General features: G+C 51.5%; 1 protein-coding gene across 7 annotated transcripts in view; it reads left to right on the forward strand.

Annotated features, from left to right (window-relative positions):
* SHANK3 (SH3 and multiple ankyrin repeat domains 3) overlaps positions 1 to 13,851 on the forward strand; it is a 275,165-nt gene that overhangs the window by 69,027 nt on the left and 192,287 nt on the right. For all 7 annotated transcript variants that reach the window (XM_072344180.1, XM_072344169.1, XM_072344200.1 and 4 more), the window contains exon 11: positions 13,522 to 13,588. In XM_072344180.1, the coding sequence (XP_072200281.1) occupies positions 13,522 to 13,588 (67 nt within the window). The remainder of the gene's footprint in view (positions 1 to 13,521; positions 13,589 to 13,851) is intronic.

A 13,851-nucleotide genomic window follows, 5' to 3' on the forward strand; every position in this document is an offset into this window, starting at 1 on the left:
GCACATGGGCGCCCCATCCCTGGAGGTGCCCATGGCTGTGGGCAGGCCCTGGGCAGCCTGAGCTGGGGGACACCCAGCCCACAGCAGGGGTTGGAGCTATATGGTCTGTTGGGATCAGACACTGCAGGATGTGGTCTGGATGAAGCAGTGTCCTGTCAGTGTGGCTGTCAATGACCCCTTTTATGACCACTCTGTTGTGAACCACCCAATGATTATTTTTCCCCAACGAGCTGTTGATGCATCCACACTGATGTCTGAATTGCACAGACAGAGATGAGCCAGGAGAAGGGGTTGTCTCTGTCTGCTCCATGTCCTTGGAGATACCTGCTGGTTTTGTACCTCTGTATCAGAGCTTATGCATTTGTAGGTGACCCGTTGGAGACACCAGCAAGATGCTCCGTACAGGGAAACCTTTTCTGTTTTGGTAACAGCACTGCCTTCCAGTTTTCCTTCCCAAACCTTACAGCTCTAAGGTGGAGTTTGTGGTCGTGATGTCGGTGTGAGTCTTTCTTATCTGGAGAGTTTTGGAGGTTACTTCTGCTGCCCCTGTCGTGTTTCCAGATGATCTGATGACCAATCCTCTCTATGACAGCCATGACAAACCCAGCTGCAGGGAAGCACTGTCAGCGTCCGAGTGACATCAGAATCACTTGCTGAGTATTTTCACGTCTGATCTTTCCCATCTGGACACCTGGGACTCAGCCCCTGCCTTTTCCGGGGGCTATATTACTGCACCACCTCAGAGCAGTTTGCAGCTGGTGGGTGCATGAATCCCTCAGTGCAGGGCTGCAGCTGCTTCAGTGTCACCCATAGCACAGGTGGGCACGTGGGCTGGGGGATTGGCTTCAGTTCCTTGAGCAGCCCTGCTCATGTGCTGCTTACTGTGAACTGGTCAATCCTGGAGCCATCTGAGGTACTGATCTCCTCCTCCCAAGGTCTGGAATGGCCCTGGGCACACTGTGCCTTTGTGTTCCAGCTCAGAAGGAGTGAAACAATGTGATGGAGATGAGCTTGAGCTCCCATGGTAGTGCAAAGGGAAATGAGCCCCATTGTTAACATGTGGGTGTTTCTGGTTCACATCTGTTGTGTATATGTGTTGTCAAGGATTAGTCATCATTCTTCATGTACTTTTCTGGTCCTCCATCCCCAGCAGATGGAAGACACCTGACTGCCCCTGTGCCTTGCCCTCTGGTGGAGGCGCCTCATCTCTCCACCCCTAAGCCTCTTTGCTTGGCCAAGTGATGGCCTTTCCCTCATCTCCTCCCACCTCTCTGTGGCCCACACAGTGGGCTGACCCATCAGATGGTCCAGCACTGTTGTGTCCAAGCGCTGCCCGTGATTCCAAGGTAAGAAAGGTTACCTGTAGGTTGGATCTATGGGGCATCCAGTTGTCTCCATGTGACTTCCACTCTGAGCTGGATGCTGGAAAGCTACTAAAACTGTGTGAGCCTGCTGTACCAGTGCAGCTTTTACAGCTCATGAATGTGGTAACGAGAACCTGCCCAAAAGTGAACCCTGCACTGGAAGTTTTTGTTACTAAGGGCTGCCGAGTTTCCTAACAATCATTCAGTGTCAAACTTTGCACAAATTTTTGTTCCTGTGCCACTCCTGGTCAGATTGTGACCTGTGCAGGATCCTCATATGCTGAGTATGAAAACAGCACGAGCAGTTGCTTCCAACTTCCTCTCATTTCACTGATCTGTAGCAGTCAGAGCCGCTTCTTATCTGTCAGAAAGTCGTCTGTCCTTTTGGTAGCTGCATTTTTTTGTTTATTTTGTTTCCAGGCTGAATTCTTCTAAGCGGGGCTTTGGGGGTCGGTGGTTGTTACAGGTACTCACAGTTCCTTGCTGTGAGCAGCACAGGTTTTGTTGATGCAGAGCTCCTTTGGCTGTGCTGTGCTCAGCTGTGGAGAGGTTTTAACTCTACTATCAGCCTTTTGGATAAACGTTTGGCTTGGCGGTAGGAAAATGTTGCCTGAATTGAGGGTATGTGTGCAGAGATGGCATCCCTGCAGAGCAGAGGTGTGCTCGGTGTTGGACGAGTTGTGATGTTTGCATGCAGGGGATGTGCTGGGCAGCACAGGGGGTTGGCAGAAGCTCCTTACATGCCTCCATTGGTGGGCAGCCATGTTCCCATCTGGCCGTGGTAGTGCGACACATCATGGGGGGTGAGCAGGCTCTGTCTGGCACAGCACAGGAGGGTGCCTCATCTCCTCCATCTGTAGTAAAGTGAAGCAGCTCTGGCCTGGCCCTTGTGGTTGGGCAAACTCGGGTGGTGGCCATCTCATGATGCCAGCTTTAATGAAGAGACCTCATGGTTTCAGCCACTGTGACCGTTCCTGAGCCTGGAGTCAGCTTCTGGGTGGGTTTTGTGGGGCCAGTCATCCATCTTGGAGGCTGGTGGTTCTGCTGGCTGTCCACCTACCTTGTCCTCCCCCTTCCCAACCCAACCCTGCCCTGTTCTGTGATGCTATGGGACACCACACTGAAACCTCCCTGAGTTTAGATGGGATGTTTCCTGTGTTCCCTTTGTTCAGCGTTGCCACCCACAGGTGGAGACCATGGGCAGGTAGGACAGAGAAGGAACGTGGAGGCCCTTTGTGTGCTCCTCTGCCTCCCCAAGGACCAGCTCCATCCAAACCTTTTCTAATTATGACCTCTCCTGAGACCCTCCAAAGCTGGACCTTCTATGTGCAGTCCCTGTGCTTCCTTGTCCCAGAAAGCTTTTCCTGACATTTATCTTGAATCTTTCCTATTGAATTTTAAGCCCATCACTTTTCCGTGGTTGTTGAGAGCAGATTATTTTTGTCCTTGCCGCAGCTGCCTTCTCTCTGCCTTTATGGCCTCGCTGCCCCTTTCCCACCTGATCATCCGTTCTCTGGTCTAAATATCCCAGCACATGCAGGTTTTCCTGCAGAGCCCTTGAAAGCATAATCCGATCATTACCATTGATTTACTGCAGGTTCTCCCCACATCCTTTATTTAATTCAGATCCTCATTCCAGCTGACACCCCACCTGCCCTGCACAGAGCAGTGATTACATTGCACATGCTGGAGATGAGGCCGCTGACTGTAAGTCCCAGCAGAGTGCTCCTTTTCTGCCACAGTGTGATTTTGTGGGCTCGTGTTCGGCATGTGATCCGGAGCTCCTCGCATCCCTTCCAGCACAACCACTGCTGCTGTCTCGTGCTGTGTCCCAGCGCCCAGCTGTTCTGCTGCTTTATGTTATGCCCAAAGTTCCCCCACTGCAACTTGTGCTCATCACGTCCTTTTCTTTCTCTGTGCCTCGGAAGAGTCCAACTCTGTCTTCTGTAATCCTCATGCATAAATAGCAATTATGCTTGTCTCTGCTGAACAATGTTATGTTTGTTTTCCTCTCCTTTATGTATTTCTAGAGCTTTGAGCAATCATTTCGGTTCCAACCCTGTACTGAACTTGTGCTTCCTCTCAGGTTTGTCTCATCGAGGAGCTTAACAAGAGTAGTTTGCGTTCCTCCATCCAGGCTGCTCATGAGAACCAGGAATGTGGTCCAGCTCCACCCATTTAGCGCCTGTTTGGAATTCAATGGAGAGTCGGGAACTGGTTTTCTGATCAGTTCTGCATCCACTTGGCTGGAGTCCCACCTCCCAGACTCAAGTTCTGTCATTTATGAGAATCTCACATCAGATTGCCATCGTTTTTGCAGAAGGCAGCAGTGTGACATCTTTTGTTGTTGTGCTTTTCAGGAAGCCTGGCCTGCTCCCCTCTCATAAAAGTAGCGTGGATCCCTTATGTTGGGTTTGCTCTTTGCATATTACCCTCATTGGTTTCGTTTTGCAGAGTTCTGCTTAGAACCATAGAACCATCAAATGTCCTGGGCTGCAAAGGACCCCAATGCTCATCCAGTCCCAGCCCCCTGCTGTGTGCAGGGTCACCAACCAGCAGCCCAGGCTGCCCAGAGCCACATCCAGCCTGGCCTTGAATGCCTGCAGGGATGGGGCATCCACAGCCTCCTTGGGCAACCTGTTCCAGTGCGTCACCACCCTCTGGGTGGAAAACTTCCTCCTCAGATCCAACCTAAACCTCCCCTGTCTCAGTTTCAAACCATTCCCCCTTGTCCTATCACTATCTTTCTCATAGATAGCCGTTCCCCCTCCTGTTTATACTCTCACCCCATCTTGTTCTGGAGAACAAAGTTGTTTCTTCTCTGGAGCCATGTTCTTTGGTGAAGGCCGTGGTGGCATCGTTCCCTGTTCAGACGTGGAGACCCTTCAGAGATCATTGAGTTGACTCCCAGCGCCGGAGGTTTCTCCCACAGGTGTTGGCTGTGTGACTCTCTCCTGCTCTGCAGATCTTGGAGGTGATTCATGGGCAGATCACCAAACCAGGCACAAGGGCACATCGTGCCAGAAATGTGGTGTATTGGGACCACCTGGTTCCCCATTCAGTTACAGCTGCTTCATGGTCACAGCCAATTGTGGAGCAAAAGTGGAAGCATGAAGGCAGCGCTCCCCGGCTCTGAGGACTTGTTGGGGCACTCCATCCATCCCGCAGTGCTTTCCTGTGTCCCGTCCTTTCTGTGCACACCTTGCTCACTTCATGACTCGTTCTTTCTCCCTCTCTTCTGGACCTGTCACACACATAACTGGGCGTCAGAACGTGGTAATCACTCGGAACGATCCGCCTCGAGTCCTTAAAGATTTACACTTGGATGCAAACTTAACGTATCATTTCCCTCGGCGTTCAGCACAATACAAACAGGTTGTTAGATGCGCCTTCTTCCAAGATTTGTATCTTGTTGCTTTAAAATAGGCATCACGGTCTGAACTCTGCAATTTGCAGTCATGTTGCCCAGGCAACAGAATTTTCTCAAACAGTTTTGTTGCAAAATGCCTTTGGTTAACTGAGATTTGTCTAATTTAACTTCAGTTGTCACTGGTGGCGTTTGGACTTGTAACCAACGGCATCGTATCTTGTGATGCTATGGGAAGCAATGCGTCTCGTGTAGATGAGCGCTGGTGCTAAGTGGACTCGGAAGGAAATGACAGAGCTGCTTATTTTGCATCTATCTGTGAACTCATGCAGGCTTGCTGCTCCTCAATGTGCGTAAAGCACAGAAACAGCAGCTGCTGTTGGATGCATTTTACAGAGCTGGTACGGACCCCAGAAATGTGAGCTGTTGTGGGGATGTTGGTGATGTTTTGTTGTTGATGAGCTCCGTGTTTCCTTGTTGTCACTATGGTGGTAACCTTCTCCTCCATCTGCCCTCCCCTGTTGAGCACTCAGGTTGTAGGGGCTGTGGGTCTGTAGGGATGTGTGGAGCTGGCTGGTCCTGCGCTCCAGTGCTGGTGCAGTGGGGATCAGAATAATTTCATAGAATCATAGAATGACAGAATCACAAGGTTGGAAAGGACCTACAAGATCATCCAGTCCAACCGTCCTCCCTTCACCATACCTACAGCAACCACTAACCCATCTCTCCTAGCTCCCTATCCAGATGCCTCTTGAACACTGCCAGGGATGGCGACTCCACCACCTCCCTGTGCAGCCATTGCAGTGCCTGACCACTCTGAGAGAACAAGTTCCTTCTTATGTCCAGTCTAAACCTCATCTGATACAACTTGTGGCCATTTCCTCGGGTCCTGTTTGTAGGACCTGAGGTGGTTTCTGGAGATGCAGAGTTCCAGTTGGCACTTGGAGGGGTTATTCAATAGCACAGAATCACAGAACCATAGAATGGCCTGGGTTGGAAAGGACCACAATGCTCATCTCCGTCCAACCCCCCTGCTATGTGCAGGGTCTCTACTCACCAGACCAGGCTGCCCAGAGCCACATCCAGCCTTGTTCAACCCGCTGTGTGCTAAAGATGCAGCGTACCTTTCTCACACTTGCTGCCTTTACTGTCCAATTGGGAAAATGGCACATTTTTGTGCATTCCAAAGCATGTTTGTTAGAAGTCCATGTAACTGGTTAAAATCATAGAATCGTAGAATTTTCTATCCATAGATTGAAAATGTGGAATCTTTGAGGGATGGGTTGTATCTGGTTGGGCTCTTTGCCTTTCATGGTAGTGAACCAACCCAACTTCCAACCTCCTTCATACTCAGAACTCCCTTATAATCCAGGTGTCAGCAGCATGGCTTGCAGGGGAAATGAGCCATCAGTTCATATTGGTGAACCCACATACCTTGGGCTCAGTCTGAAGACACCGCCGTGGCAAAGGACAAGTAAGTGTGCTGTATCCTCGCACACGGGTGCCTTTGGCTGGAGGCCCAGGTACCACATTTTCTTCTGTACTCAGCCGTGCTGAGGGAATCACAGCCTTGTTCTTAGTTCTTCATCTTTTTAATTAATTGTTGCTTTTGTCCTTCCGGCTGTGGGTGGGTGGGAAAACTAGTCACCATCCTAGTCGCCATCCTTTCCGTAACGCTGCTTTAAGGTTTCAGGTGAACAGACCCGGTTCTGTCAGGGTTTCCCCAGTCTTGGTGCTGTCAATCTGCATTCCTCCTTTAAGACCCGTGTCCCAAACCCACTCCCATCAGTCCAGGTGGGTCCTTGCTCCTCGTGGTTCCTCCTAGAATTACTTTTGTCGATGCAATATCCCCACTGTCTGGGATGGTTTGAGGTTGCTGATATTACCACGTGTTGTTTCCTGCTTCTTGAAACCGGTTCTCCTCTGCCTTATATTTATGCATTTGTTTTCTCCGTGCCAAGCAGGACGCATCTTCTTAGACCTGAATTTCATCTCTCTGCTTCTGTCAGCTGGACTCATAAACCTGTCAGTCAGACTTGGCGTGTTGTGCTATTTCCTCTTAACAAGGTTCTCCTAAAACTAAAGAAACTATCATTAAAACAAGAATAAAATCTAATTAGAGTCCGTGGTGCCAAATCCGGTGTGATGTATGCAGGAGAAAACAATGTGGTGAAGCATTCTAAATGCTAAATATGCGTTAGTGTTGGTGATGTACCGCACACGGCTGCTGCAAAGAGATTGGAAAACAGTGCAGGTATTGAGGAGATAGTTCATATTTCTTACATTAAATGACTTAGAAAATGTTTTGATATTCGCTGTTTTAAACAGCCAGGAAGCTGCTCTGGTGAGAGAAAGGTGCAGCAATGAATGGCAACGGGGGGCAGATAAATACAACCAGGGGCAAAAAATGTGTCTGCACAGCAAAGAGAAGGGAAAAGATGTGAAATGCCATTAGTGCAGCCATGAAGATGAGCGCAGCTTCTCTGCTAGAACCAGAGGGAAATAAGAGGAAAGCAGGAGAGGGAGAAAAAAGGGAGTTTGCTCTCAGCAGAGCTGAAATTGCTTTTCTTCTGAATGAAATGAGTGAGCTTGCTCTCTTATTAGCAGCATTCCCACTCTGTGAGTGGGACTTCAGCCCCTATTTGGTTGGCGTATGCCTTAGTCTCATTTCAGATGCCCCAGCAGCTCGGTGTACACAGACAAAGCAGCCGGGTGGCTCCTGCTCTGGGCTCTGTGGTCAATGCTTCTGATAATTTAAGTACTTGAAAGCACTGCTGATCCTCCTCTTTTCTCCAGCTTTCCAAGTCCCGGTGTCTTAATGGGCATGAAAACTTCCCCTGCCGTCTTGTCTTGACTTTCTGTAACCTACTGGGTTCTTCCCTTGGGGCGTCAGCTCTGGTTTGCAAATGCTGTCTGCCATCCTCCTCCATCAGAAGCGACGAGTTCCATACAACCACAGAATCACCAAGGTTGGAAAAGACCTCCAAGGCCATCCAGCCCAACCATCCGCCTACCACCAGTCTTTCTCCACTCACCCCAAATTCCTGCCCACGTTCCGTCCCTTGGGAAGAGCATGTTTCCTGTTCCTCCCCATCCTGCCTTCTTGCCTTTTGCGCACTGCTGCACCAGTGACGGACCGAGGACTGGCCCACGGCTTTTCTTTGTGACAGCTTTACAATCGCTGCCCTGTTCAGCTTCCCTTATCAATCATGATACAGTTGAACTCCGGGCTTCCCATCGCTGGTGTTGGCCTGCAGACCGCGAGAAGCCAATCTGATGATGAATGATTTTCTGTCCTCGTGTAACAGGCTGAAAGTTGCTTTTTTTTTCTGAGAGCCTGAGCGTGGGCACGATCCAGGAATGTGTGCCAGACAGACGTACCCCAGGCCTACTGCCCTGCATAGGACACGCATCCCCCTGCCCCTGTTCTGCCTCTATGGGGCACCCCAAGGTGCGTGCTAGGTACCGCTGCAGGCACAGCGTAGGCTGCTCACCCAGAAGCAGCTTTCATTTGCCTGATGAACTTGTTCTTTTCCTCTTTTTTATTTACCTTCTCTCAAGGCTTTCTCCTTATCATCATTTTATTTAATTTATTTTCTCTCTCTTTTCATTTGAAGTTTGTCTTGCAGGAATTGATCAGGTTTCTGGCCTCCTGGCTTCCTCCCACTCCTCCTCCAGCCTTCAGTGTGAGACTGATCTAATTCTGAGTCAGATGCCATCTCGGTTTCCATTATCCCAGTGATGTTTCTGACTTGAAATCTTCCCTGACCTGCAGCAGTCACGCTCCTATTTCAGATGTCACACTAAAGCCTCTACTTTGCTGCAAGCCCACCAGGTCCTCGTCCTTCAGGCTCAGGCCTGCAGCTCTCGGGATGTCTCTCACATCCACCCAGTTCTGATGCCGTTCTGGGCACAGATCTGTGCTGCTCAGGTCCTTGAGAGCATCCTTCAGTGGTGCAGAGCCCAGGTGATAACTGACACTGTTGAGAGGACTGGCCTTTCCTCTTCATCCTGTGCTCTCCGTACTAGATGGCCCCGTCCATCACGATTCCACCTGAACAAGGTGGCTGAGGGATGCACTGGTTGGTTGATCTATCCCCTCTGCTGTAGCCATGGCACTGTTTTTGCAGAATGCTGGGTTGAAAGGAACCTCTGGGGCCATCCGGTCCAATCCCTGCACCAGCAGGGTCACCCAGAGCCGCTTGCCCAGGACCACCTGGTTGGGTGCCACCATGTTTCAGCTGATGTCCGTCTCCTTTTGTCCCATCACTGCTGACCTCAGCCTGGCTTCTTTTCCCAGGTGCTGCCCATCTGCAGACCTTGCATTGCTCTCTGTGATTTGATGATCCCAGTGTCCATCTCCTGCCAAAGCATTTCTTCCCTTGCAGAATCTTCCCCTTAGCCTTCAGGAGATGCCACCAGCCCACCTTTGGTCAATGTGGGAAGCTGAAACTCCTTCCTGCAGCACGGCTGGTTTATGGAAGTGGTGACCTCCAGGGCATCCCATCTGTTGCCTGTAGAGCTGCCCAGTGCCCACAGATGGAGGCAGGCTGCAGGGGGGGTGAGGTGACCCTCCACACCAAGGCTGCTGGTGATGCTCACACTGTGCTTTTGGATAAGGCTCTGCTGTTTTCCCTGCTGTCTGTGCTGATGGCTGTCAGCCCTACTGCAGAGAGAAGCGAGATTTACTCCTCTGTGTCTGCAGCTCGTATTTCCTCTCCTGCTCAAAGGCTTCCATGCTGCTGCCTTAAGTTTTGCAGCTTCCCAGGAGGATTCAGAGTTCAGAACTCCCTGCTCCTCTTGATGGAAGAGATCACAGGATCATCTGCCTCTCTTTAGGATGGTTTTGTGATGCATCTCATCAGGGGAATCCTCGTGCTTTTCCAGCAGACCCATATGACTCACCTGAATCAACCAGGAGGGCTCTTAGGATGGAGCTGAATGGCTGCAGCTTTGGGTTTCTTTTCTGTTTCTCAAGTACTTTTACCTGATGCAGATGATGAGCAGACACTCCTTGCAGGCTGAGGTGCAGAACTCGCTGCCTGGCTGAAGTGCCTCTTCTAAATCAAGGCCTGTGAGTCCGATCTATAGGAAAAGAAAAGAGATAAAGGCTCCTTTGCTGTATAGACCACGGGCAGTAAGTTGGGCATTGCCAACACATTGCACGGTTGGTTGGCAGAGACAGAGGGCGTCGGAGATGTGTTTGTCTCAGATGAGCTGTGCAGCTCATGCACAGGAGGTCTGTCTATTGCTTGCAGGCAGTGTTTGGTCTACGGTGTAGTCATACAGTGCCTGACCCCAACGACACCTCCTGGCAGCAGCAGACTATCTGCATCTGTGCCATGTCACGGCAGCACACATTGCTGGGGAGGCACTGGGAGTTTCTGCTCATATGGCAGTCCAGATGGAAGCACCGTCTGCGAGCGGTAGGAGCCGCCCAGTAGGACTGCCAGACTTCTGGGAACCTAGAACAAATATAGAACGTGCTTCAGAGCTCCTGGCCCAGCGAAGGTAGACAGCGCTGCAAGAAGTGCTGACACCCATTCGTGTTGTGCTGCTGCAAATTGTGCTGATCAAAAAGAAGACGTTCAGTTCCCCGTTATCTGAGAGACAGAAAACCATCAACACTGGAAAGCCTCTCATGGGAGATGTTCTGCAGATAGTGGTGTAGAAATAGCAGCGTTGGGTGGGGTACGAGTGCTGCTTAGGGCCTGAGGACAGTGAGGTGCTACAGTGCCAAATTGCTGCCTGCAACCAACCAAACTAATGGGCTGCTTTCACAAAGTCACAGGTTGGAAGGGACCTCCAGGATCATGGAGCTCCAACCCCACGCCACAATGAATACCAGCCCAGGCTGCCCAGGGCTCCATCCAACCTGGTCTTCAACACCTCCAGGGATGGACGGGGCATCCACAGCCTCTCTGGGCAGCTGTTCCAGCACCTCACCACTCTCACAGTGAAGAACTTCCCTCTGACATCCAAACTCCATCTGCCCTCCTTCAACTCCAAACCATTTCATCCTGCTGTTGTCATCCCTTCCAATGAGCTGACTCCCCTCCTGTCTGTAGGCTCCCTTCAGGTCCTGGCAGGCTGCACTGAGCTCACCCCGCAGCCTTCTCTCCTCCATGCTGAACAAGCCCAGCTCCTCAGCCTGTCTTTGTAGGGAGGTGCTGCAGCCCTCTGAGCATCTTTGTGGCCTCCTGCAGGACCCGTCCCTTCCTCAGCAGAGAGAAGTGCAGCTTTGCTGTGGATTTGTTCTGGCCCTGAAGCGCAGATAAAGCTAACCCTCCTTGGATCTCCCAGAGCTCATATTCGTGAGTATATGCATCTGAGGTGCATGTACTCTCTGTTGTGTCACCACTGCATGAGGAGAACAGCTTCATTTTCTTATTATATTCTTCAATTCCAGGATAGCCCTTCTTTGCACTTCCCATGGGAGACATCTGCTGCATGTTGGAGCCCTCTTGGCCATGGGGCAGTCTGCTGCAGGTGGGAGTGGGTAACCTGGAGCCCTGGGCTTAGCTGAAGGCTCTAAGGGGAAGCATAGCGGGGAGCCCCTGCAGCACTGCTGTGGATGGGTATGGGACTGATAGACGAAACTGCCCCGATCCTTAGGAAACACAACCAAACAGGCTGCACAGAGAGGCAGTGCTGCCCATCCCTGCAGACACCCCTGGAGCCAGGGGATGGGCTCTGAGCACTGATGGAGCTGAGGATGTTCCTGCTTACTGCAGAGAGTGGGACCTGGCGGCCTTTGGAGGGCCCTTCTGACCCCGACCATGCTGTGATTCCACAATGAACAGGTTTCCTGTCTCTGTGCCCTCAGTAAAGCTGCAGGACCCAGAGCTGTGCCCCTGGTGTCCCACGTTGTCTGTTGGATGCGGTCATTCCAACACTGGGATCAATAAAACCGCAAAGCCCCAGCTGAGACAACAGTGCAGTAAGGGAAATCCTTTCATCTTCCTCGCATTTCCCAGTTGGGTTGTGAAATGCAAACAGCTCTTCTCCCTCCGCAGGGGTTGACATGAGATGATACTCATGGCAGACGTCTCCTTCAGTGCGTTGCTTCTCACCTCTCCTGGAAGCCGCGGTGTTTCCAAGGCTGTCACCTGCATGGGAAGTGTTTGCATACAGAGGGGGGGTTGCAGCTGGATGCAGGCTGGGGGTAAAGCAGGTTTGGACTCACTTCTCTGTTACTGTGAGCTCATTGTAAGGTTGCACATGGAAGGCCTCCTTCCTTCTGGCCAATGCTGATCTTGTAGAGTTTTCTGGCTGAGGAGTTGGAGCGTGAATTCCAGGCCTGGGGAAATAAATAAATCATGTAAACGTTGTTGAGCTGAGGATAGTAAGACTATTTCTGCTGATAAAGGATCATAGTAGAGAGGTGTGCGTGCTGTACTGAGTCACTGAGTTAAAAATAGCCCCTCGTCACAAGCTGGTGGTAAAATGCAAACGAACCTCGTGTTTCCAAAAGCTGTTCCTGTAGGAGGGCTGAGCAGCTGGAGCTGCACCCGGCTCCGTCGGTGTCTGGGGGGTTCAGCATCCCATGGAACCATAGAAAGGCCTGGGTTGCAAAGGACCCCAATGCTCATCCAGTTCCAATCCCCTGCTGTGTGCAGGGTCACCAACCAGCAGCCCAGGCTGCCCAGAGCAACATCCAGCCTGGCCCTGAATGCCTGCAGGGATGGGGCATCCACAGCCTCCTTGGGCAACCTGTTCCAATGAAGGAAGGAGTATTGGACGTAGAGGCCAACAGTTCACTGAGTGCTATTGCAATTCCTTGGAACTTAACTGTAGCTTTTGGCCTGCTGGCTGGAGCGTGCAGAGCCAAATCAGCATCCTCGATAGCCATCCTTGGAATCCAAGTCCTTCTCCGCAGGGCTGCTCTCCAGGAGATCTTCCCCCAGTCTGTACAAACACCTGGGATTGCCCCGACCCAAAGCAGCACCTGCACTTGGCCTTATGGAACCTCTTTAGGTTCACATGACCCCACTTCTCCAGCCTGTCCGGGTCGCTCTGGATGGCTTCCCTTCCCTCCAATGTACCAGCCATTTCCTGATGGGGAGGTTGGTCTCAAACATCCACCTGAAGCTCACACAGAGGTTTGGGGATGGTCCTGGCAGGGGCACAGTCTGTCCAATGCAGGACCCGAGCAATCCACAGCAATTCCACGAGTTTACTGTTCTGACGAGCAGCAATGGATTTCCGTGTTCTCCTTCCTGATTCACTTTGGTTCTTTCACGTTTTCAGAACCAGGTCTGAAAATATTTGTTTAAAAAACTGTTGTGACTTTTGTGGTTTCAGGGTGCAGATGGGGACCAAGCTGTGCTCCAAAGAGCGCTCAGCACTGCACAGCTGCCCAGGGCAGGGGGGAGTCCCCATCCCTGGGGGTGTTGGGTCAGCACAGGGATGGGGCACTTGGGGACGTGGGCAGTGGGATGGGCTGGGGTTGGATTGGTGGTCTCAGAGCTCCTTTGTGCCTGAACACTTCAGTGATCTTATCAGTGCCTACCAGCCTTTCCTAGCCTACAACCGCCGAGCCGTGAGATGGGAACGGTGCTCTGTGAGCTCTTTGCCACCCTTTGGTGCACAACCATCGACAGACGCTCTCCCTGCGATGCTGGGAGTGTTTTCACCTTGGGGTTACTGACTGGGCGAGCTGAGGCAGAACAATTGTTGGCTCCTCATCCCCCACGGAAAGCAGCTGTTGTCAGTCCATATGGCGCAGCCTGTGCAAGCGGTCGGTGCTGCTCAGAGCCGCTCAACTCTCTTCCCTCACTCTCATTTCAGGTGGCCATAATTGCAGGAAATTTTGAGTTGGCTGAAATCATCAAAACCCACAAAGAGTCCGATGTTGGTGAGTTGCATCTTTTTTTTCTTATCCTCTTCTCTCCCTTTTTTAATCTTCCCGTGCAGTTCAGGGCTGTTGTCAGGCGGGTGCGCGACCTGCTGGTCTCGTGGTGCTGCTCGCGGTGTCTGGCACAGCCCGCAGTTTGCTCTGGGTCTCGGGAGCAGCAGGATGGACCCACTTTCCTTCTGGGGCCATTCGTGTTCAGCTCATTTCTCCAACGCAGTGTTTGCTTATGGCTGCTGAGATTGCCAAGGTAAAGAATGAGCCGA

Source organism: Excalfactoria chinensis, chromosome 1, assembly GCF_039878825.1.
Source record: "Excalfactoria chinensis isolate bCotChi1 chromosome 1, bCotChi1.hap2, whole genome shotgun sequence".
Classification (NCBI taxonomy): domain Eukaryota; kingdom Metazoa; phylum Chordata; class Aves; order Galliformes; family Phasianidae; genus Excalfactoria; species Excalfactoria chinensis.